Here is a 24,234-nt window from a genome sequence, read left to right on the forward strand (position 1 = left end):
TGTGTATTTGTGTGTGCGAGTGCGTGTGAGTTTGTGTGTGTGTGTGTGTGTGTGAGTGAGTGTGTGTGTGTGTATTTCCCGGACTCACCGGAGGTCCGTCAGCTCCTGCCACTCCTGCTAAGCCTGGTTTTCCAGTGGGACCCTGAAGAGAGGAAAACCAGCATAAGCACTCAATCCATTAACACTCAGCACACTTTTCCTGTTTCAACACACATCCATACAGATTATCCAGTAGAGCGAACAATACGTTAAAGTGGGCAGTGTGTAGTAATGTTAATTTTGTCAGTTATTTTTAATTTAGTCTTAGTCTTAGTCCTGTGTCAAATGTAACTTTTAGTTTTTATTATATTTAGTCAACTTGTCCTGTTTTAGTTTTAGTCAAGTTTCAGTCGACTAAATGTCTGAGAACTTTAGTCTAGTTTTAGTCAGTGGAAACGTACACATTTTCGTCATATTTTCGTCTTACTGTATAATGGTTAAAATGGTAATATATATATATATAAATACATATATAAATAGATAAATATTTTCCATATTATCATTTGGGAAATTTATTTTTACATTTCATCAGAAGTTGCTCTTTCACCAATCAGCACAAATCAATAGAATATCGACTCGAATGCATGGTTTATTTCACCTCATCTAACGTTAGTGTACAGATTTATAACAGGATATCAATTAGAGGCTAAATAAACACCAGACTGCAGATATACACTCACCCTGTCTACATTATGAAAACTGGTGTAACAAAAACCTACTCTCAAATATTAAACAGAGAAATTCCTAATAGTAATTCCAATCATTCCAAATTGCATTAATGTTTCTCTTTTAAAACAATGGCAAAAAAACGTATTGCCGCACAGAGGTTGCGTAAGTAACGTTACAATCCGCAACCACTATCGCGAACAATACAGTTGAGATCCATGGCAGAACACAGACTGGCTGAATGACACTTTCATTTAAGCAGAATACCTCAAACAGAGATCGCTGAACTCCAGCTTACTTGTACAGTCCTATATGTCTGTGTTTTCAAATCACGGCACCTCCGCAGGGAGAGCGCGAGTGAATGGTTGCCAGATTGCATAAAGCAAAGATCCGTTTAACAGAAAAGCTCTGATCGGGGGATTTGAGCTCTTGATATCTGGCAACCGCAAACATGAACGCTCGCATAATACAGTCTTGTACAGCAGTCTGAAATGTTTTGGCTCCACTTTTTTCAACAAAAATAAAAAGGTTTTGGTAAAGTTTTTGTTCTTTTAACTACATTTTAGTCTCGTCTTTTTTCTGCAACGATATTGCATGTTCATTTAGTCTCAGTTATCGTTTAATGACCTTATTATCGTCTCGTCATCAGGGGAAAAAAACCTCGTTGACGAATATTTTTCGTCATAGTTTTCGTTAACGAAATTAACACTAGTGTGTAGAAGGGTTAATGATAAATATGAATGTCCAGAATGATGAAAATCAAACATGTGACAAATTCTTATATATGTAAGCTTTGTATTCATGCAGGGTTGAAAAAACTGTGTATATTATTTTCAGTAAATACTTAACATTAATCACTATAAAAATATCAAGTGGTGTAAGTAAGAAGTAATAAAATGTATACATCTTTATCATTATTTTCAAATCACATAATTTATTGTTTTATGGTTTTCTTGTCACATAACAGCAAAATGGCTTTGATTTGGTGGTCAAAGGTTTTTCAATTATATAATAATAATAATAATAATAATAATATCAAAACTGCTTCGCTGCTTATGTTCTAAAGATTTTTTTATAAACATTAAAGGGGTCATATGATGCGATTTCAATTTTTCCTTTCTCTTTGGACAAAAATAAACATTATCAATAGACGCACACGCACACGCACACGCACACACACACACACACACACACACACAAACTCCATATAAAGGCTTTAATCCATTAACCAGAGAAGCATCCATTGATCATCCATTCATGCGATCTCACCTTCTCTCCTGGAGGTCCGATCGCTCCCTGAGGACCTGGAAGTCCCTGTGGAAGAGGACAGAATTAGAGGACATTAACTGGTTAATAAGTCAATGACGGGTGGGTTAGACAGTGTCTGAGTGGGCATGGCTTGATGAATACCTGAGCTCCAGGGTTGCCTTGTTGTCCTGGAGGTCCTGGCTCACCTTGAGGACCCTGATGGGTGAAAACAGAAGCATAATAACGTGAATATGTGCATGTATAAGCATGTTTGTATATGCACAAGTGTGTGTGTGTGTGTGCGTGTGTCTCAGACTTACAATGTTTCCTTTAGGTCCAGGATGTCCGTCCATACCAGTCACACCCTAAAATGATAAAAGAAGGATAAAAAAATGAAAACTAATTTAACACATTTAAAAATTATTCAACATTTATATATTCTCACATTTTAAAAAATGTTAGGACATTAATAATTAAGCTATTTTTTCATCAGAGCGTAAGAGAATAAATACAGTACCATGAAGGTTGATGACTTGACTCAGATGAAAACTAACAAATTGATTCAGATAAAGATGAAAGTTGTACTCACAGGAGGTCCTGGAGACCCTTGGGGACCTTTGGGGCCCAACAAACCACGAGGACCCTGAATAAGAGAAGACGGAGAAACAGAGAGTTGTGTTCAGCTGAAAGTGTCTGATAAGTGGGCAGCATAAATAAAACAGCTTTTTCTATGCCACTGATATGACTCCTCATCTCATGTGCCTCATTTTAAACATACTTGCCTAAAGTACTATTTATTTCTTATTTACATGAAAAAAAATAATAATGTATTTAAAAATAAAAAGTGTTACACCTTTTTGTTCAAATAAAGCATTAAAAAATGAAATAGCTATAAAGCGTTCCATTTATTTGTAAATGTTCAAAATATTCACAAAAATAAAATAAAATTAAACAAAATGGTCATGTGATCACAACATGAATAAAGCTTTTCTATGCCACTTATATAACTCCTCATTTCATGTGCTTCATTTTAAACATGAGTACTATTTATTTCATATTTACATTAACTAAAAAGAAAAGAAAAGAAAATAATGCATTTAGAAACAAAATAAAATAGATATAATGTGTTCCACCTTTTTTTTTTTTTTTAATGTTCAATAAATGTTAAAATAATTTTATAAAATAAAATCTTTTTCTATGTCACTTAAATGACTCTTCATCTCATGTGCTTCTTTTTAAACACATGAGCATACCTGTCAACACTCCTGTTTTCCCCGGGAGTCTCCCGTATTTCACACCCATCTCCCTCCCCTCTCCCGTTTTGTTATTTCTCCCGGGAAACTCCCATAATTTGTATAGCCCAAAGCTTGTTATATGAATAATCACATCAGTATATTATTACAAGTTTGTCCAGTTGCCAGATCTTGTATGAAACGCATCCTACTCACACAATCGACACATCATACAAATTTCAACCCATTTGTGCCCTCAACCTGGCAACCTACAACCCAGTTGCTCTGTTGATATCTGCGCAGGCAGCAGATGCGGGAAGTTGAAGCAAGTGGTAGACATGGGAGGAAAAGACTCGGGTGACGCTTGTGCTCCGGTGAAAAAACAAAATATACATGTAAATTTAACAACAGCTGGACGGAAGAATTTAATTTCATATCTCGGAAACCATATGGACAATGCCCACGCCTTTTGCAAAGCATGTCACACTGATTTTAATATCGGACACGGTGGGGAAAATGATGTTACTCAGCACATTAAATCACAATGGCACAATCATTTAGCGGAGGCACAGGGCACACTGGCCATTTCGAAACCGTGTTACAGGCGGAAGTTTATTTATGTGCATTGCATATGCCTCTGGCATCCATCACCACCACTCATCGGCCCCCTCCTAAATCTTGTATGAGATTTAAGGCCATAAAAAGTCGTAAATGGTACAAGAAAGTTTTAATTGTGATTAATTTCTTAATTTTTTTATGATTAAACTTCAAAAGGTTATGATTTAATTGATTAAATTTGAGCGCTGCATGTTTCAAAGTCAGGTGCTGCACTGCTTTGTCTACTGCTGTTACCAGGGAAACCGCTATATTTCTGCCGTTCAGAAAGTGCCACCTGCTGGCAGAGAATGAATGTGCATTTCTCAATAGGACTTCTGCTATTTTTGTTCAGACCAAAGCAGAAATCGACCCATATTTTTATGACCCATATATATTTATGTTAATGAATTAACATAATTGTTTAATAATATATTTTTTAATTAATATAATAATGGTGCAGGTTTTAAAAAAGGTCTTAAATTCTTACATTTGATTTGAAAAATCCTGCAGATACCCTGACCATACCCCCACCCCCAGAGGTCTCCCGGATTACAGAGTCTTAAACTGTTATATTAACTAGTGGTTAATTGACTGAACATTTTCCATCTCCTCTACATTTTCTGTCTCTGAATGTTTCTCTCACTTCACATCCATAACAAGCAAAATGCAGTGGACACCTCAAAAAAATGAGTGGAATGGATTTGTTGTTTCACTCCACTGGAGGAAATGTTGTGTTACGTAACACTATGATCTAGTGGCGGATAGCAGAGGATAAGAGAGCATGCTGGGATACTGGAGGAAATATGAACTCACCGATTCTCCGGGCAGACCTCTGGGTCCGACCTCTCCATCGCCACCCTGGGATACAGGAAATTATGTCATCATTGTGATCCATTTAGACATAGAACAATAACACAGATGATGAAGGAAACAGGAAGGGATTAAAAGAAGAAGCTCTTACTCTTTCTCCATCCTCTCCTGGAGGCCCAGGAGGCCCCTGAGGACCCGTCTCACCCTACAACAACCACAAAGACACACTCATTAGTTTTCATAGAATGAATCACCCTCCTTTTTACATGAGTACTGCCAAATAAATAAAATTTCATCTCAATTAAAATCATTTTATTAAAGAATCATGTATTGCAGAAAGCCATTTAATAATAAAATAAAATTAAACTCTAAAGTTTTCCACCTATTTTATTTTTAAATGTTCAATATATGTACAAATACAATTTTTTATTTGAAAATAAAATAAAATATATAATAAAGTAGCTGTTCACATATTTTAAAATGTTCATAAACATGTGTTTACCCTGTGATGCTTTTACTGCCAAATAAATACACAAATGTACATTAAATGCTGATCTCAATTGAAATCATTTTCTTAAGACTGGCCGGTCAGAACAGGGTTATTATAGTAAACAAAAACTAAAATTAAAACCATTAAAAAATTATTTTTCGTTAACTAGAATAAAACAAAATATAAAAAACTTTTCAGATCATTGCTCATTTTAATTTAGTTTAATTTGACGTACTAAAACAAAAAAAAAACCTGAAATAAAAATGTATAAAAACAATACAGACATATATTAAAAACTACAAAAAAATTACAAACAGAAGAAAATTACTAAAACGATAAAATATAAAAACAAAAACTTAAAAAAAAAACTAAAATAGTATCTCAATTATACTAAAATAAGATTGGATAAGAAGCTGTAAAGTATGAAATTAAATGAAATGAAATAAAATAAAATTAAATAAACAAAAAATTAAATAAAATAAAAGCTCTGAAGTGTTCCACTTATTTTAAAATGTGTTTACCCTGTGACCCTTTTCTCCAGGCAAACCAGCCAGCCCATCGAATCCTCGGTCACCCTGTGAAGCACACAGACAGGAAACAGTTCAGAATGGCAGGATATTAACATTTTATAAATAAGAAACAATTATTTACTACTGTAATTTGTCTACATGAAATCAAAGTTGGCCCTTTTTACTTTCTGTCATCTTATTGTGCACAATTCATTATTGTATGTTATGCTAAAAGATATTTGTCTACCGTTAATCTCATTAGTTTTACCTTTGGTCCCGTCTGTCCAGGCATCCCTCTGGCTCCATCTGAGCCGGGTCGACCCTAAGCCACCGAAAACATGATCCTTGTTCATAAATCTATTTATACAGAATGATCAGGTCAATAATAATAACAACAAAACGCAAACTTACCCTTCTACCAGGCTTTCCAGGAGGGCCAAGGGATCCCAGTGGACCACGAGGACCCTAAACACACACACACACACACACACACACACACACACACACACACAGGACACAGAACAGCTCTATCCTGCATTAAACTGTCTTCAAATACTGTCAAAAAGCTGAGGATTGTGGGTAATATGTGATGCCTACCTGAGGTCCTGATTCTCCAGACTCTCCTTTCAGTCCAGACACACCAGGAGGCCCCTGGGAAAATCAAATCAAGCATGAAACATTATCAGACTCAACATAATATCATAGATATCATCATTTCGACAAACTGAAAACAGATTTACAGACATACCAGAGGACCAGAACGGCCCGTCAAACCCATGGGTCCGGTTGGACCCCTCATCGCCAGCTATATAATAATGACACAGAGCAATTAGTTTGCATAGAGATGCATGTGTGTGTGTGTGTGTGTGTTAGTGTATGTGTGTGTTTTTACCCTGGCCTGCTGCATGATGGCTTGCATCTGAGCCTCTTGGGCAGAAACTGCAGGACCTTTATGTCCGCTGTCCCCTCCTGTACTCATGCGGAACTACAGAGACAGAACGGTACCAAACTATCAGCATTCAGACTGAAAGAAATATGTTAGACATTATAGCATGAGTGAAAAATGTTCCACCTGTTTTAGAATGTTCTATATATGTTCAAATAAAATAAAATAAAATAAAGTAAAATGTACTTGAAAATAAAATGTTTAAATAAAAATGTAAAATAAATATATACATTTATTTTATCTTAACATTAACTGGATTATTTGTTTTGGATGCTTGAATAAGTTGCATGCTACACTCAATGAGTGGCATTTAGTTATAGCAATAAATACAGTTAATTTGCATAAAATACAATAAAAAAATATTTTTCATTATATGTTCAAATAAACTAAGATAAAATAGTTCTAAAGTATTCCATCTATTTTAAAATTGTCATTATATGTTCAAATAAAATAAAATTATGAATTTAAAAATAAAATAGTTCCAGTGTTTCATCTATTTTAAAAAGTTCATCATATGTTAAAAAACTAAAATCAAATTCTGTATTCGAATATAAAATAGATATAAAGTGTTTCACCTAGTTGAAAATGTTCAGTATATTTTCAAATAAAATAAAATAACTCTAAAGTTAAAATGTTTAAATATTCATTATATGTAAAAAAAAAAAGAAAAGAAAAAAGAATGCAGTTTAAAATAAAATAGCTCTAAATTGTTTCATCTATATTAAAAAGTTCATTATATGTAAAATAAAATAAAATAAGATAAAACTTTTGAACACTGCAGTAGTGTACCCTACGTAATATATAAATAAATAAATAAATATAAAAATGTGGTAGTATGTAATTCCAAATGTACCCTATAGCTGAATTCAGACTAGCATACTACTCTTACTATTTCTTCCATATAAAGAAAAGCAGAAATAGTATGACTAGTACGCAGAGGCGGACAGTAGTGAAGTATTTTTATTCTGCTGTAAACGTACTTTTCAGATGTCTGTACTTTATCAGAGGGTTTTTCTTTAGAAAACTTTACTTCACAACATTCCAAAGCATAATATTGTACTTTTTACTGCACTACGTTTCATATTAAATATCATTTAATACTTAATTACATTAGAAATCTATTACTTTCTTACTTTTACTCAAGTAAAAGTAATTCAAAGATTTACTTGAGTACAAGAAAGCACTACATTTTTAATGTTCTTAAGTATTAAAGGTAAAACAAACAACAACTTTTATTTATGAAATGAAGTGAAGTAAAAAGTATGACATTATGCTTTGGAATGTAGTGAAGTAAAGTTTTCCAAAGAAAAACACTCTGATAAGCTACAGATACTTTTTAAATTTACTTGAGTAAAGTAAAAATACTTCACTACTGTCCACCTCTGCTAGTACAGTAGTATGCAGTTATGTGTTTCTGTGCCTTCATCTCTGTGCATGAGTCAAATTGATCAGCACTGCCATCTGGTGGCTGAACTAATTCACTGCACTTCCAAGAGTAAGAACGCTAGTTTCAAAGTGAACCTTTGCTTCATGACTCTGTATTGATTTTCATGGGTATTTCTGGGGCGGTAAGGAGAGCTAGTGTTTAGGGTGGGGTTTAATTACAATCACATGTTGACTGTAAACACATACAAAACGGACAACATCTTTTTTAATGTGGTGTTCAGAACATCTGGATTTGCCATGGAAGCATTCCAGAACTCTCGACTGAAAGACATTGTGAAGTCGATACACGTTCCAGAATAAAAAAAAAACCTGTATTGGAGTAACAGCTGGGAAAGAGGACATTTGGAAAAGCTGGGAGTATGATGTGGAATTTACAAAATGTCTCACTGCATTAACCAGCGTGAGATTGATGGGGAATCACAGCAGCAAAGGGAGCATTATGTTTCTGATATCTCTCTGACATAATTATCACTGTTAAACACACTCTGAAAATAAATCAAGCCAGTGCAAGAACTAACGGCTCTGAACATTCATAATGACGCACTGCAGATCTCGTCTACAGGCTAAAACTGATCTCAGTAAGTACAGTGCAACGGGGCTTTAATTCTAAAAGCTAAAAGACGTGCAAATGTGTATGAATCAATTGTTTGTGCATCATTTTATTGTGTAGTTTTTGTAAGTGTATATCCGGTAATTGTGCTCAGAAAATACTAACATGATTTATGCTTATAATTGTAGTTTACAAATGTACTTTACAATTTAAATAATATATGAGTTTATTTAAAAATATATATATATACATTTGTATTGTGTGTGTGACCATGGACCACAAAACCAGTCATAAGTGTCAATTTTTCAAAATTGAGATTTATACATGATCTGAACTTTAATTCTAAAAGCTAAAAGACGTGCAAATGTGTATGAATCAATTGTTTGTGCATCATTTTATTGTGTAGTTTTTGTAAGTGTATATCCGGTAATTGTGCTCAGATTTACATACAGGCAACATCAGGACAGTCCCTGGAGGGCCTGGAAGACCATCAGCTCCAGGCAGACCAGGGCGACCATTAGGACCCTGTCAAAATAGCAAAAGATTATGGTAATTCATTAAACATCATTGTGATCATTAATATAATCTCTTTCAATCAGTGCAATTTTATCGCTCTAAAGTTAAAATTTAAATTTAATTTTGTACATTATGGTGAAATGCATAAAGAAATGTTCAGGTCATATTTCACCCTGAAATAAAAAAAATATATATATCATTTTATTATTTCATATATACTATATACTATATACTATATACTATATATATATATATATATATACAGTATATATATATATATAGCAGCATATTTATTTATATATTTACTGTAGGAAATTTACAAATTTATATATTACAAATTAAATATATTAATTTATTGTTGAATATATCTGGACATTTCTTTTAGTTTTTAGACATTGACCCTGTTCACAATTTTACAAACTTGGACATGTTGCAGAACACAATTTTAAGTGCTGTTGAATGTGTTCAATATCTTGTTTTTGTTGTCATGGTTACTTACCCTCTCACCGGGCTCTCCAGGGCTACCTGGGGATCCCGATGAACCTGGAGGACCGGGGAGACCCTAAAACAACACAACGGTACTGTCAGAAACACATACAGTATAAAGCCATCACAAACACACAAAACACACATGGGTATTGGTCCGGTGAGGTAAGACTGGTGGACTCTTTCCATTGCTCTATTTCTCAAACTCATGTTGTTATAGTCCCTAAAGAGCCATCAGAACCATCAATGCTCCAGCTGAGAGAAGAGTTGCTTTATAAATAAGTAGGTCAAGAATGAAACTGAAGAAACAAAACAGATATACAGCTGCTTAGCATTGTCAGCAATAGCCACTGGGCCTAGAAAACAGTTCAGCTTTCCTAGTTACTAGCTCACTTTTCCATCAAATAGTCGTGTACATTACTATTTTTTATGATGCAATGTATAGCACAGTCTTGCTCTGAAGTAGCTTTGGGAAGTACAATTCATTTTAGTGAACCAGTTGGTTTGGAAGGTTTGTTTTAGCAAATCAGTTGACTCGGAGGATTCAGTTCAATTGATTGGTTTGAAGGTTCGTTTTTTTCCGAATCAGTTGACTCAGAGGATTCAGTTCAACTGGTTGGTTTGGAAGGTTTGTTTTAGCGAATCAGTTGACTCAGAGGATTCAATTGAACTGGTTGGTTTGGAAGGTTTGTTTAAGCGAATCAGTTGACTCAGAGGATTCAGTTCAACTGGTTGGTTTGGAAGGTTTGTTTTAGCGAATCAGTTGACTCAGAGGATTCAATTGAACTGGTTGGTTTGGAAGGTTTGTTTAAGCGAATCAGTTGACTCAGAGGATTCAGTTCAACTGATTGGTTGGAAGGTTCATAGTTGACTCAGAGGATTCGAGTGAACTAGTTGGTTTGGAAGGTTCGTTTTTAGCGAATCAGTTGACTCAGGTTAGTTTGGAATGTTCGTTTTAGCAAATCAGTTGACTCAGAGGATTCATTTCAACTGGTTGGTTTGGAAGGTTTGTTTAGCGAATCAGTTGACTCAAGAGGATTCAATTGAACTGGTTGGTTTGGAAGGTTCATTTTAGCGAATCAGTTGACTCGGAGGATTCAATTCAACTGGTTGGTTTGGAAGGTTAATTTTAGCGAATCAGTTGACTCAAGAGGATTCAATTCAACTGGTTGGTTTGGAAGGTTCGTTAAGCGAATCAGTTGACTCAGAGGATTCAGTTCAACTGATGGTTGGAAGGTTCGTAGTTGCCACAGAGGATTCAGCTGAACTGGTTGGTTTGGAAGGTTCGTTTTAGCGAATCAGTTGATTCAGGTTAGTTTGGAAGCTTTGTTTTAGCGAATCAGTTGACTCAGAGGATTCAATTCAACTGGTTGGTTTAGAAGGTTCGTTCTAGCGAATCAGTTGACTCAGAGGATTCAATTCAACTGGTTGGTTTAGAAGGTTCGTTCTAGTGAATCAGTTGACTCAGAGGATTCAGTTAAAATGGTTGGTTTGGAAGGTTCGTTTTAGCAAATCAGTTGACTCAGAGGATTCATTTCAACTGGTTGGTTTGGAAGGTTTGTTTTAGTGAATCAGTTGACTCAGAGGATTCATTTCAGATGGTTGGTTTGGAAGGTTTGTTTTAGCGAATCAGTTGACTCAGAGGATTCAGTTCAACTGCTTGGTTTTGGAAGGAAAGTAGACTTACTGTGGGACCCTCTGGACCAGGTGAGCCTTCAACCAGCATTCCCTACAAGAACAGAAAAAAATACAAACACATTAGAGTAACAGCATAAACACAAGCTGCAACCTCAATATAAGATCTGAAGTGTGAGAGCACCACAGCTTTGGTCAAAATCATTTACATTTCTGTGGACAGTGTGTATGTGAGATCTGCACTTGGCCGCGGCTCTCTGTAACGATCATACCAAACAGCAGCATCAGGAAGTCTGTTAAAGCACTGGTGCCTGCTTCTCATGGCTCTGACTGTTTATGAAGCATGTGAGATGATCGTCAGACTGCAGCATACCTGACTCAACATTCCAGAACTTCTAGATTTAATCTGATAGTTACGGTTCCACTTTAAAAATCTGACTGGATGATTGGAATGCCATGCCATCTACTACTGCTCTTTTCATGAGGAAAACAGGTTAAATGTAGCATAATGTAATAAAGGGAAAATATATGGAACGTTTTTGCAACTTATTTTGAATTAGCATTTGATTTTATATGTTTAGTGTTTATTTTAATTTTAGTTTAGATTTTAATAATTTTGTTATGTGGTTGTCATTTTTATTCATTTTTTATATATTTCTATATAGCTTTAATATATTTTATTTCAGTTTAATTTTAGTAATTTTAATTCTTCAACTTCAAGTTAATTTATTTCTAATTCTCTTTGAAGTTTTTAAAGTTGACATTTTTCATCTAATACTTATATTTAATTTTATTTCAGCCTTATTTCAATTACCGAAACAATTTTTAATAGTTTTACTTTTAGTTAACAGTAAATGTTTGTTTTATTAGTTGTATTTAGGTGTTAAATAGTTAATAATCAATCATTAATATTGTTAATAAATAATCAATAATTAATACTGTTTTGTGCCAGAAAAATAATACTTTTTTAAAAATTAGACTACATTACAGTAATCGGATATCTAGTAATAGAGATTGTTGGAAATAAATAAATAAACAAACAAACAAACAAAAAAATCTATGTTTTTTAAAGTATTTTTACATTTGACCTTTTTCATTTTATTTTAGGTTTTAGTAATTTTGTTGCATTTTTATTATGTTTTTTATATTTCTATAGCTTTTTTATTTTTTATTTCAGTTTTAGTCATTTTAGTACTGCAAATTAAAGTTTATTTATTTCAGTTAGTTGCCATGGCATTCCTAATTTTTACATTTTTTAAAAAGCTTTTTCATCTAAAATTTATATTTTACTGTATTTTCTTTATAAGAATCAACTCTAAAGTCCTATAGGATTTAAAACCATCACAGTCCATTAAATCATGCCTCAAAAATATTAGACTCTGGCATAAAAGCACAAAGTAGAATTTTCAGCCATTAACAAAAACCTGTGAGTGACGAAACTGTTGTAAAACAGGCAATAAATGGTTGCTTGATAACCATGAACAGGATACAGTTATACTAATAAACTATTTTAGTTTTTGAAAGAATTGTATGTTGTTAGTCGCTTTGGATAATAGCGTCTACTAAACGCATAAATGTATTCATTAAACACTTGTTTATTAAACGGTGTATAATATTGCTGCCTTTAAAAGGTAAAAGTTTGAGGGTGTTTTAGACACTGCATATTGTTTAAACATGCAAAGATTTCCATCATGGCACATATGTTTGGGAAAATCATATTAAATCAGATCAGCTGTAACCAAATATACTGCGATCAGTATCAGGACATACAAGCTATTTTGTCTGGAAGTCATCAGTCATGATCAATTACTTATCAAAATGTGCTTGCATGAGTTGCGTCATAACCACAACAGTGCAACTATCTCAAAAAGCCTATGAAGACTGAATTACAGTCACTGAGAGGTCCAGAGCCCAACGTGCAGGATCATTACATATGCAGAGCTCAGCCTCACTTAAGATCCAGAGAACTATTAGATAAAAAAGAACAAACGGCATTTGTTTGTTATAACATCTTGGTCTAATCTGGTGCTTTTTAAAGATGCTCTGTCCCAAAGGCATCGTCCGAGTGTGCTGTCGTGGCAGTGGGCATGTTCGCTTTGTTTTGGTGTGTTCCTTACATGCCCAAAAGCACAGAGTGGACAAAGTGTGTGTGTGTGTGTTTATATGTGAGCCGAAACGAGAGAAAGAAGCATGTGATTTGAGCATTTTTCTCTCTGCAAACCACATGGTCATCCTTCATTAAAACCAGCTGTCCTGATCTGCATGTTTGTGCTTTTCCTTGACTCTGATCTTCTCATTGATCTGTTCTTGCATCTCTGTAACAGTACACTGAAAAAAGTGAAACGGCGTGTCATTTATTTAAAGTGCATTTTTATATTGGTCTATTTGAAAAATCATGGTTTCATGTTCCGTTTGTCTTCAAGTAAATAACACTCCCATAAAAGCGCAGCATTAAATTCTGGTATATGCGCACCAAATAAATAGCAAGACTGTAGAAGTAATCTGTGTTTCATTGCAACACTTTCATTTCCATCAAACAAAAATGTAAGATATTGGGGAGATTTCATGTAAAAACAATTTTCTTGCACTTCTTTGTTCTTTTATTTTTATTGATTTATTTTTATTATTATTACATTTTTTTAATGATTTACTACTTAGAAGTAATGTTATGGATTTTTGTAATGTAGATCTATTTATGTTTTTTTTTTAAACCTGTAGAATTTGAGTCAGTATTATTGTTCATTTGGGTGTAGAATTATTTTATTTATTTATTTATTTATTTAGTTACTTATTTATTTATTTTTTTATTTTTTTATTTTATTTGTAACGTGTATTTGAACTTTTTCTTTTTCTCAGAGTGATGTGTTTTGTTGAAATGATTGTGGGTTTTATTAATTATTCTTTTTTTTGTACATAGAAAATATGATGCTTATTTAAAAAAAAACATCACAATAAACATTAAGGTCTTCTGAAGTTGTCTAAACTAAATTAAACACTGACTAAAAATAAGTTGTATCTACTTTCATATTATAGCTAATTTAGTTTTGTTTTTGGTGAAAATAAGTTATAAAAACCAAAAAAAATTGATATTGACATAATAACATTAAGTAACATTTCGGCTTATGTCTTTATAATAATACATGTTTTTACTTGTATAAATGTTTTTGTCCAGAAAAATAAATATTGTTGATTAGTATGAAATAAATATAATGTGGGAAAAAAATTATCAGTGCACAGAATAGTCTGTAAAGTCAATCTTCTCATGGGTTTTCTCTGATAATGGCTGTGAAGGTAAGATCTACTCTCTTTCTCCATCCTGATGTTCACTGATAATAAACTAAGATGTCGTTCTCTCCCGCTGAGATTGCAGTGAAGTATTTGAAGTCTCACAGCTGTTAGACATCAAGAGCCACGTGAGCAATAGAGACTGAATGCAAAGACAGACAATCATTCCCAACATGCAAATTTAATTGCATGGTGAACACATCTGCGAATCTGAAACACTGCAGAGTCTGAAACAGGAGTGACTTGTTCCTTTAGAACTAAAAATGCAAATCAGGTGTAAATCCAAAATTAATCCGGGACGGACAACTGATCCACGTGTATCAGTCAAAGCTGCTCGAACATGTGCATGAATGCAAAATTGGAAGGATGTGAAAGTGAGCGGAAGATGTAATAAATGCAAGACCACACTTGGAAACCTTCCTTGGGTTTGTGTCAATAGAGGTTTGTCAATATGCCAAACACCTCAGGAAAAAATCTAAAATGCTTTTAACTTCTATATTGTCATTCATCTTGTGCTCTTTATATATATATATATATATGTTAGCGCTGTCAACGTTAACGCATTCGATTCATTTTACAATCCTTAACGCGTTAAAATTATTTAACGCAAAATTACGGAAGCACAATTTCTATTCTAACCCTTTAACCCACTTTTGCTTCTCTGCTTGCGATCAGATCATTTTAAGCTGCTAAACTCCAGGAAAGTTTTCAGTCCAATGATCCAGTAAGCGAATGCATTCAAACAATCCGTCCAAAACAGCGCTAATATAAAGGAAACCAGGCTGATTACATCAGAGATTGCAGAGAGAACAGAGACGCGTTGCATTTTAAGTGAATTATTCATTCCAGTGTGTTTCGCTTTAATAATAATACGTGTATGAGTGCTCTTGAAGCACTGATCGCACATTGTATTATGCACAGGTACAGACATTTCCGTACATTCACGTTGTTTCCACACACATCCACGATAATGTTTTGATTTGTCATGTTTATGTTGCTGTGTTTAGTTATACGGAATGGATCCGTGTACTGTAGTAGATATATGCAGTCAGCAGGCGGTTGGTTTAGGTTTTTTTTGGCATCTTCATTTGGTCCTGTTCGGTATTGCAACTTGACTTCTCTAAAATGTAAAAAAAAAAAAAGCTCTGCTGTTCCACTGTACACATACTATACAATTCTGATTTTGTTTTTGTTTTTTCATATGTGCTTATATGGGCTCCTTATATCATTTGGTTCTTTAGTGTCCTTTTGGAGTTTCTAAGTGTCCTTTTTTGGAAAGACATCTAAATTTATCTTGAAAAAAGCTTGCAGAAAATACAGATTTTTGAGAATAACCAAACGGTTATCTAAAGCAAATCTTTTGGTTTACTTTGCTGGATATAGCAAATGATGACAAAATAAACATTTGAAACAAGATAAATGGTCTATGCTTAATTTCATGAAGTGTGCGATTAATCGCGATTAATCACAGAAAAAGGGTGTGATTCATTAGATTAAAAATTTGAATCGATTGACAGCCCTAATATATATATATGATGAGAGAAGCGGGGCCGAGAGCCGTGGGAACGGAGCGAGGCCGGTGGAGTAAATGCTAATGCGCGACACCTGCGCCACTCACCGGTCTCGAGACCTACGGAGGAGCTCTGGAAGGATAAAAGGAGGAGTGACGACAGTGTTGGACGAGAGAGGACCAGGCCTGGACTTTATTTTGTGTTTTGGTTCTGTTTGTGCGCGACAGTCGTCCGCGAGTGGCTGTTGCGCTATTTTGTGTTTATTTTATTATTAAAGTTTTGTTTGAATGTTCGCCGGTTCCCACCTCCTTCTTCCCGAACTATGAACTTTGTTACAATATACATTTATATTAGAGAAAAAAACATCAGTGTGTACTAAACAGGAGTGATAAGATAAAGTCATGAGCGATGAGGACACAGAAGGCATTTTGTTGATTGCTTGGTTTATATTTACATCATGAAATCTCATTGGTCCAAAATCCTGCTATACGTGTACATATATATATACTGTGTATATATATATATATATATATATATATATATTTATATATTACTGTTCACAATTTTGAGGTCAAGAAGATTTTTTTAAAGCAAGTATGCATTAAATTGATCAGAAGTGAGAGCAAAACCATTTATAATGTTCTAAAAGTTCTAATATTCTAATAATGTTCTAAAATGCTGCTCTTTTGAAATTTCTACTCATCAGAGAATTACAAAAATAAATTACACTTTAAAATATATTCAAACACAAAACAGTTATTTTAAATTGTAATATTATTTAATAATATTACTGTGTTACTGTATCAAATAAATGCAGCCTTGGTGAGCAGAAAAGACTTCTTTCAAAAACATGTTAAAAATCTTACCAACCCCAAACTTTTGAACGGTAGTGTATATGTATCGTATAGTAAGTGACACTTACGGGTTCAATGATTGCAGGCTCTCCTTTTTGCCCTTTCTCTCCTCTCAGTCCATCCACCTTTGGAAACACAAACTCCGTTTAACTCAATCCAGATCAGTGTATATCAGTGTAAGCACAATATGGATTATAACAGGTAATAAATGCAGATAATAAGGTAATTGCAGGTAATAAATAAAACAAACGATTCTGACAACTTGCTACAGTAGTTCAGCCAAAAATTAACTATACTTCACCCTCATGTTGTTCAAAGCCTGTCTGACTTCCGTGAAACACAAAGTGAGGAATTATATTGAAAAGAGTGGGAAGTACATTCTCCTTTTGTGTTAAATGGGAAAAAAGTAAGGCATACAGGTTTGGAACAACATGAAGACGAATAAATTAATTATTCCTATAAGTTTGCACAGAGGTAGGTGGAGCTGTAGGTCACCTGTCCGTAGATCTCGTCGGTCTCGGCGGGCAGCTCTTTGTCGCCGTCAGGGTACAGGTTGTCATAATCATACATCTTCTCCAGGTCTGCTTCGGTGTAATCCGTGATGGACTCCTCCTTGAAGTTGTCGATATCGATGGAGTCTGTCTCTCCACCGATTCCCCCCTGTCCTCCCGTGGCAACAGACCCTGCCCCCACGCTGGCCCCAGCGCTGCTGGATCCGCCCCCAACTGAGCCACTTGAAGAAACAGATCCGCCCCCTACGGACACTGAAGTGCTGGTGCTGCCGCCGCCTCGTTCCACATTATACTCTCCCTCTCCGTATCCTTCTCCATATCCCTCTCCATAGGTCAGATCAAGACCCTCACCGTACAGGTTATCATCATAACCACCATCAACCTACACATCAGACAAACACAAGGCTTTAGATATCATAACCATTCATAACTAAATGTTTGTGCACTGGATGTACATCTATCTATTGATTTTCAAATTTGAAATCCGTTTGTGTGAATATCACAAAAACAACGAAAAGTAAGCCTACTTTTGGGACAATCAATATTTTTTTACCTGAGACATTATTATTATGACAAAAAAGCACATATAGTTTAGTTTTACGATTTTGCATAGTATTTTAAATGGTGATTCTCATTAGATTCTCAATCCTGTAGTACAATAATTTTACAGTCCTAAAACAGGCTTTATTTTCTTTAAACAAAATTTTAAGACTTTTTTCAATTTACAATATAATTGTTTTTATTAACTGGAATGAAATATAACCTGGACATGTTCCTGACATGCTCTAATAAAAGAGAATGTTGCAGTAATTGCAATAATAAGCAAAACTTGCTAAACATTTTAAAGACATTTAAAACATATAGAAAATTCTTGAAATAATAAAACAAAACAAAATAAACCAAAACTAAACTAAACTAAACTAAATTAAACTAAATTAAATTAAATTAAATTAAATTAAATTAAATTAAATTAAATTAAATAAGAGTGAGTTCAGTAAAATCCACCTCTGTAAAATAGGATATTTATGCATTATTATACTAAACAATGCAGTAATAAGAAAAACTTGCAAAACATATGAAAGATATTTAAACCATAGTTAAAATATTTAAAATATATATAATTTTAAAATAAAATTACATTTATTAAAAAAAAAATTATTAAATGTTACCAATAAAATCAAGATTATATCTGAATTAGACTGGAGTTCAGTAAAATCCACTTCAGTAAAATAGGACCTTAATACATTATACTAAACACTAAATATTTATATGTGACTGAATTGATTCTCACTTAAAAGTGAAACTGTTTCGGATCACTAGTTTCAACGAAACTCACCGAGGTAGAGCTGGAGCTGGAGCTGGAGCTGGAGCCGGTACTGACTCCAGAGCTGGAGCTGGAGCTAGTAATGATTCTGGTGCTAGAGCCAGTGCCGGAGCCAGAACTGGAGCCGGAGGTTCCATTGTGAATGACTGTGACGGTTGAGTGTACTCTTCCACTTCCTCCTCCTCCTGATGATGATGATGATGATGATGTGATGATCCGCATGTCCAGGTCTCCCAGTCCCATATCCACCTCACCGCCCAGTCCCATATCCACTTCTCCACCGGTACCTGTGCCTGTGCTAGTGATGCTGATGGTCCGGGAGCCATCAGGCCGTGAGGTCGTCTCGTCATAGTATGTTTCGTATCCGGTCTCGTATCCATCGTAGCCATCATACGGTTCCTCGCCAGTATTCGTGGTAGAGCTGGATGATGAAGAGGATGAAGAGGAGGATGACGAGGAGCTACTCGATGAACTGCTGGAGCCTCCTGTTCCACTAGTGATAACCGACGTAACCACACGACCGCTATCCGGAACAGACACCTGGTGAACACAGTAAACAGACACTTTTTTAGAATAAACAGTTAAAAATTAATGATTAGACGAATGCACTGATTTCTTGATTCCGTTTCAATCCAGCTGATCCCATTTAGGAATATTTCTGTTCAAATGTAATTTTTTTAAGATGTAAAAAAATGTATCTGCAAACTAATGCTGGGAACTGAACTATCGATGATAATTTTGAGCAATAGTGCCGCTATTAGTGGAGCAATAGTGCCTTCCATTTTCGGTATTTAAAAATAAATCTGACATAAAATGATAGTAATAAGTAGTGAAAGTAGTGAAAATTAGTAAAACTATAACTACCATAATTAATAAATTCATTAAAAACTATAATAAAATTGTGACGAGAGAGGCGGGGCCGAGAGCCGTGGGAACGGAGCGAGGCCGGTGGAGTAATTGCTAATGCGCGACACCTGCGCCACTCACCGGTCTCGAGTCCCACGGAGGAGCTCCGGAAGGATAAAAGGAGGAGTGACGACAGTGTTGGACGAGAGAGGACCAGGCCTGGATTTTATTTTGTGTTTTGTGTGCGGCAGTCGTCCGTGAGGGGCTGCCGCTTTACTTTCATTTTGTGTTTGTTTATTTTATTAAAGTTTTCTTTAAATGTTTGCCGGTTCCCGCCTCCTTCTTCCCGTGACTACGAACTGTGTTACATTGGTGCCGAAACCCGGGAGGAAGGAGGGACACGCTGCCAGAGATCCCTCACCGCTGTGGTGAATCCGCGGTGCCATCGAGCATGGCGGAGCAGTCTGCCGCCGTGGACGCTCGAGGCGGTGGGCTGGAGTGAGTTGCTGTGGGGGGGGCCGGACGAACTCGCTGCCGGCCGCCTGGGATGTGAAGGGACGGCTGCCGTCCGTAAGGGAGTGGAGGAGTCGCCGCCGTTTGCCTGAGACCGGAGCCGGCTGCCATCTGCCATGATGGGGAGGAGCAGGGAACGGGGGACTTCTGCCGGCTGCCCGAACCCGGAGGAGCCGTCGCCGTCCACCGGGCGGTGGAGGAGTGTCGGGCCGTCCACCGAGGGCTATCCAGTGCCACCGCGCGACACCTGCGCCACTCACCGGTCTCGAGTCCCACGGAGGAGGATAAAAGGAGGAGTGACGACGAGTGTTGGATGAGAAAGGACCAGGCCTGGATTTTATTTTGTGTTTTGGTTCTGTTTGTGCGCGACAGTCATCCGCGAGGGGCTGTCGCGCTGTTTTGTGTTTATTTTATTATTAAAGTTTTGTTTAAGTGTTTGCCGGTTCCCGCCTCCTTCTTCACGATCTACAAACGTTGTTACAAAAATAAATTAACTCTAAACAGAACAATTTTTTTAATATAAAAAATGACAAAAGCACGTAACAAAATGGCTAAAACTTAAACTAAAATTAAAATTAAAACTGAAAACATAAAAATAAAAGCTTATTCAAAATATATACAAAACACTACATCAGTACATATAAGAATAGTACTAAAATAAGACTGACCGTTAGGTCTTCAGTTTCGGTTCCAGTCGTTTCATCGGCTGTCGTTTCTTCTGTCTTTTCTGCATCCATGTCCTCATAGTACGGATATTCGTAATAGTAGTTATCATCCTCTGTGTTCTGAAGATAAATGTTGAATATTGAGTGTTATTAAATTTTAAAATACTGTATTATCACCAGTGTTCCAGAAAAAAAGCTACCTAAAAATGTGCTACTAATATGAATATTCTATAGTGTGTTACAGTACATTTATTCATTTTTAGCTTTTTTAGTTCTTTTGCAAGTGCATATGGATAGTTGGCAATATTCCATGTAGTCTCATGGAATGAGATCATACACACTGCATGCATAATAATTATGTTTGAAAAATGCTTTTTAAACTCGTTTCAGATGGAAAACAGCACATCCCACCACATACTACCCGAAAAGATACAAAGCTGCACATGGATCCATTTTGGCAATATGATAAATACAAAAAACGAATTATTTCTGAGCCTGAGGACATGAACATGAGTTGAGTAGAGTCTCTCAAGAGTCTCTCAAGCATAGACATCTTGTAATTATGGTAATTATGACAGGATATGAATGCATCATATGTTAACATAATTTGTTTTCTTTAACAACCTCAACAAAAAAAGCACAACCATCATTTTATCTTCAAATTTATATTTGAGTGAGAGCAAATATATGTAAATATATTTGAATATAAAATGTTTCATATTTTCTATATATGTTTGTGTGTGTGTGTGTGTGTGTGTGTGTGTGTGTGTTGTCAAGTATGTATAAATTTATATATAAATAGCTAAATATTTACTGACACTTTGAATGACAAATGATATGTAGGACATTTTATTTGTATTTATTTCATTTTTTATTTTATTCAGTTCATTCAGACAGGATTTCATACTCTCATTCATGAGTTATACTCATGGCATGCTAATTGAGCAATTCAGCGCTCTTGATTTAATAGACTGAAATCCCCTGAGAAGAAAGAGCAAAGGAAAGGAGGGATTCCCTCCGACTGAGTCCAGCGGAAATCCATGTTCAGTCTTATCTAGCGAGAAAGAGAAGAACGTGAAGAATTCCAACTGCTCGCCGACCTCTAGCTCGGATTCACCGTTCTGCCTCTCTCTCCCAAATTCCCACACATTAGCAATGGATAACGTATCACGTTTTCATCTGTAAAGAGGTTTCGCTGTTATTGAAGTGATGGACTCGGCTTTTGAAGGACTGGTCAAAGGAGCATGCGGTTTTCTTTCATATTGCCCCCTACTAATACTCAGATTTACAGCTCCTGACACACACAAAACTGAAAAAGGTGAACGTGAGGTCAGCAGAGGGTCTTTTCCGTGCCAACATGCTGACATCAAAGCCCTGAAAGATGTAAAAGTCCATGCATGGCTGAAAATGCACCACATGCTGCAGTCACATGAATATCATTTCGTTTTACAGGCATAGCTCAGAGATAACTTTACCATATGTTGGTCACAACAGTTTTTCGATAGAAAGCCTACTTTTCTGAAGATTACTGACAGCTGTGTTTTAATTTTTGATTATTTTTTTTTTTGTTCATTTATGTTCCTGAATATTAAATGGTCGAGCATGACGCTAGCAACGGCAAGGACATGGGTTTGATTCTCAGGGTACATGCATATATGCAGGATTAGAGTTGGAAAAACTTTATTTCCAAACACAGTCAAATACACATTTAATTGAATTCAATTGACATTTAACATTTGTTAAAACGTAACATTTGTCAAGCCAACCTGAATATACCGGAATTAAATATAGCAATACATAACTGTGTGATTTAAGGCAAGACGCTACAGGTGAACAGGGTCAAATATTTAACAGACTTCACCATTCTTCTCCAGTTAATTGATTACATTAAGAATAGCAAATGTTTTTTGTATTACATGTTTTCTGAAACGTCATATTTAAATATGCACATGAGGCGTTATCTAATTAAATATGAAATTAAATGTATTCACTAATTGGCATAAATCAGGTTCAAAATTCTTGTTTCGTTTTGTTGACATATTAGAGTTAAAGGTTTTTACAGAAGGAATTTTAGATATCTATTTTTATTACTCCATAAATCAGAAAATACTGTCAACAGCCAGAAAAAAAAACATGTTTTCAGGAATAAAATGTTGTATAAAACCAGGCGAATGATATATGAACAAACCCTTCATTAAAAACTTTCAGAATAGAGATAGGAATAAAACTGTAAAATTTGGTGTATGTAAGTGCTGCTGAAGTGGAGAAAGACACTCTCTGCCTTTAAAGATATGCATTTTTACCATGTTTTTTAAGAATAAAATGTTGCATAAATCCAGGCATATGATATATGAAGAAATCCCTCAGTAAAAACCTTCAGAATATGGTTAGTAATAAAACTGTAAATTCTGCTACATGCAAATGCTGCTGAAGTGGAGAAAAAACTCAACAGCCTTTAAAGTTATGCATGTTTTTTAAGAATAAAATGTTGCTTAAATCCAGGCAAATGATATATGAAGAAAGCCCTCAGTAAAAACCTTCAGAATATGGTTAGTAATAAAACTGTAAATTTTGGTGCATGCAAGTGCTGCTGAAGTGGAGAAAAAACTCAACAGCCTTTAAAGATATGCATTTTTACCATGTTTTTAGTAAAAAAAAAAAAGTTGTATAAAATCAGGCAAATTATATACTGTATGAACAAATCCCTCAGTAAAAACCTTCAGAATATGGATAGGAATAAAACTGTAAATTTTGGTACATGCAAGTGCTGCTGAAGTTGAGAAAGAAACTCAAAGCCTTTAAAGAAGTGCATTTTACCATGTTTTTAAGAATAAAACCAGTCAAATTATATATTATGAACAAACATTTTAGTAAAAACCTTCAGAATATAGAAATGAATAAAACTGTACAGTTTGGTGTATGTGCTGCTGAAGTGGAAACATTTTTTTTTGAGAACTTTTAAATTGTGAGAAAACGACCTTTAAAGATATGTATTGAAATTGAGATCTAAAAGACGCAAATAGATAAAGTGCAATAAAATTAAAACTTTAAGTATTTTGAATGTTTTCTTTCTGAAACAACACATGCCTGAAAAACAATGTTTTTGCCTGTAATGTCTTGCGATAAACATTGAATCCACCAGAAACTCCAGCACTATTGACAATATTTCAGAGTTTTATTTGTCACATAAATGTGAAGTGTGATTTTTCACCTGTCGTTTGCATTAAATTCAGCATTTCTCCACTTTTGACATTCTCACCATTCGTTTTGTCCCGTGGTCAATCCCACAATTCCCCCAAGCCCACCGTTTGCTCAGCTCCCATAGAGAATCAATTGCAAACATTTGGCCATCTCAAACATCATTCAGCTTAAACTATTTTCTCATCTGTTTCACATGCTAAATCTCTCAGCCTTTCATTTAATGCATTCTCTTCCTCTCTCTGTAGTGCTCAGAGGATATTGGCATCTGAGTGAACCCAGATGGACAGAGACTGAATATGAACACTCAACTGGCCCCATGAAATAAAAATGGTACTTTTGTGGTTTTTAGACCA

General features: G+C 35.1%; 1 protein-coding gene across 2 annotated transcripts in view; it reads right to left on the reverse strand.

The window, feature by feature from the left end:
- The window catches only part of col5a1 (procollagen, type V, alpha 1), a 115,432-nt gene that overhangs the window by 37,303 nt on the left and 53,895 nt on the right, over positions 1-24,234 (reverse strand). For both annotated transcript variants that reach the window (XM_016470190.1, XM_016470189.1), the window contains exons 6-25: positions 20,684-20,800; positions 18,669-19,196; positions 17,316-17,714; positions 16,889-16,945; positions 11,223-11,264; positions 9,549-9,611; positions 8,984-9,058; positions 6,484-6,576; positions 6,340-6,396; positions 6,189-6,242; positions 6,003-6,056; positions 5,860-5,913; positions 5,604-5,657; positions 4,744-4,797; positions 4,596-4,640; positions 2,543-2,596; positions 2,274-2,318; positions 2,116-2,169; positions 1,975-2,019; positions 89-142 (exon numbers count right to left, since the gene is read on the reverse strand). In XM_016470190.1, coding sequence (XP_016325676.1) covers positions 89-142; positions 1,975-2,019; positions 2,116-2,169; positions 2,274-2,318; positions 2,543-2,596; positions 4,596-4,640; positions 4,744-4,797; positions 5,604-5,657; positions 5,860-5,913; positions 6,003-6,056; positions 6,189-6,242; positions 6,340-6,396; positions 6,484-6,576; positions 8,984-9,058; positions 9,549-9,611; positions 11,223-11,264; positions 16,889-16,945; positions 17,316-17,714; positions 18,669-19,196; positions 20,684-20,800 — 1,998 coding nt within the window. The remainder of the gene's footprint in view (positions 1-88; positions 143-1,974; positions 2,020-2,115; positions 2,170-2,273; positions 2,319-2,542; positions 2,597-4,595; positions 4,641-4,743; positions 4,798-5,603; positions 5,658-5,859; positions 5,914-6,002; positions 6,057-6,188; positions 6,243-6,339; positions 6,397-6,483; positions 6,577-8,983; positions 9,059-9,548; positions 9,612-11,222; positions 11,265-16,888; positions 16,946-17,315; positions 17,715-18,668; positions 19,197-20,683; positions 20,801-24,234) is intronic.

The sequence above is a fragment of the Sinocyclocheilus anshuiensis genome, unplaced genomic scaffold (assembly GCF_001515605.1).
Source record: "Sinocyclocheilus anshuiensis isolate Anshui unplaced genomic scaffold, SAMN03320099.WGS_v1.1 scaffold708, whole genome shotgun sequence".
NCBI lineage: Eukaryota > Metazoa > Chordata > Actinopteri > Cypriniformes > Cyprinidae > Sinocyclocheilus > Sinocyclocheilus anshuiensis.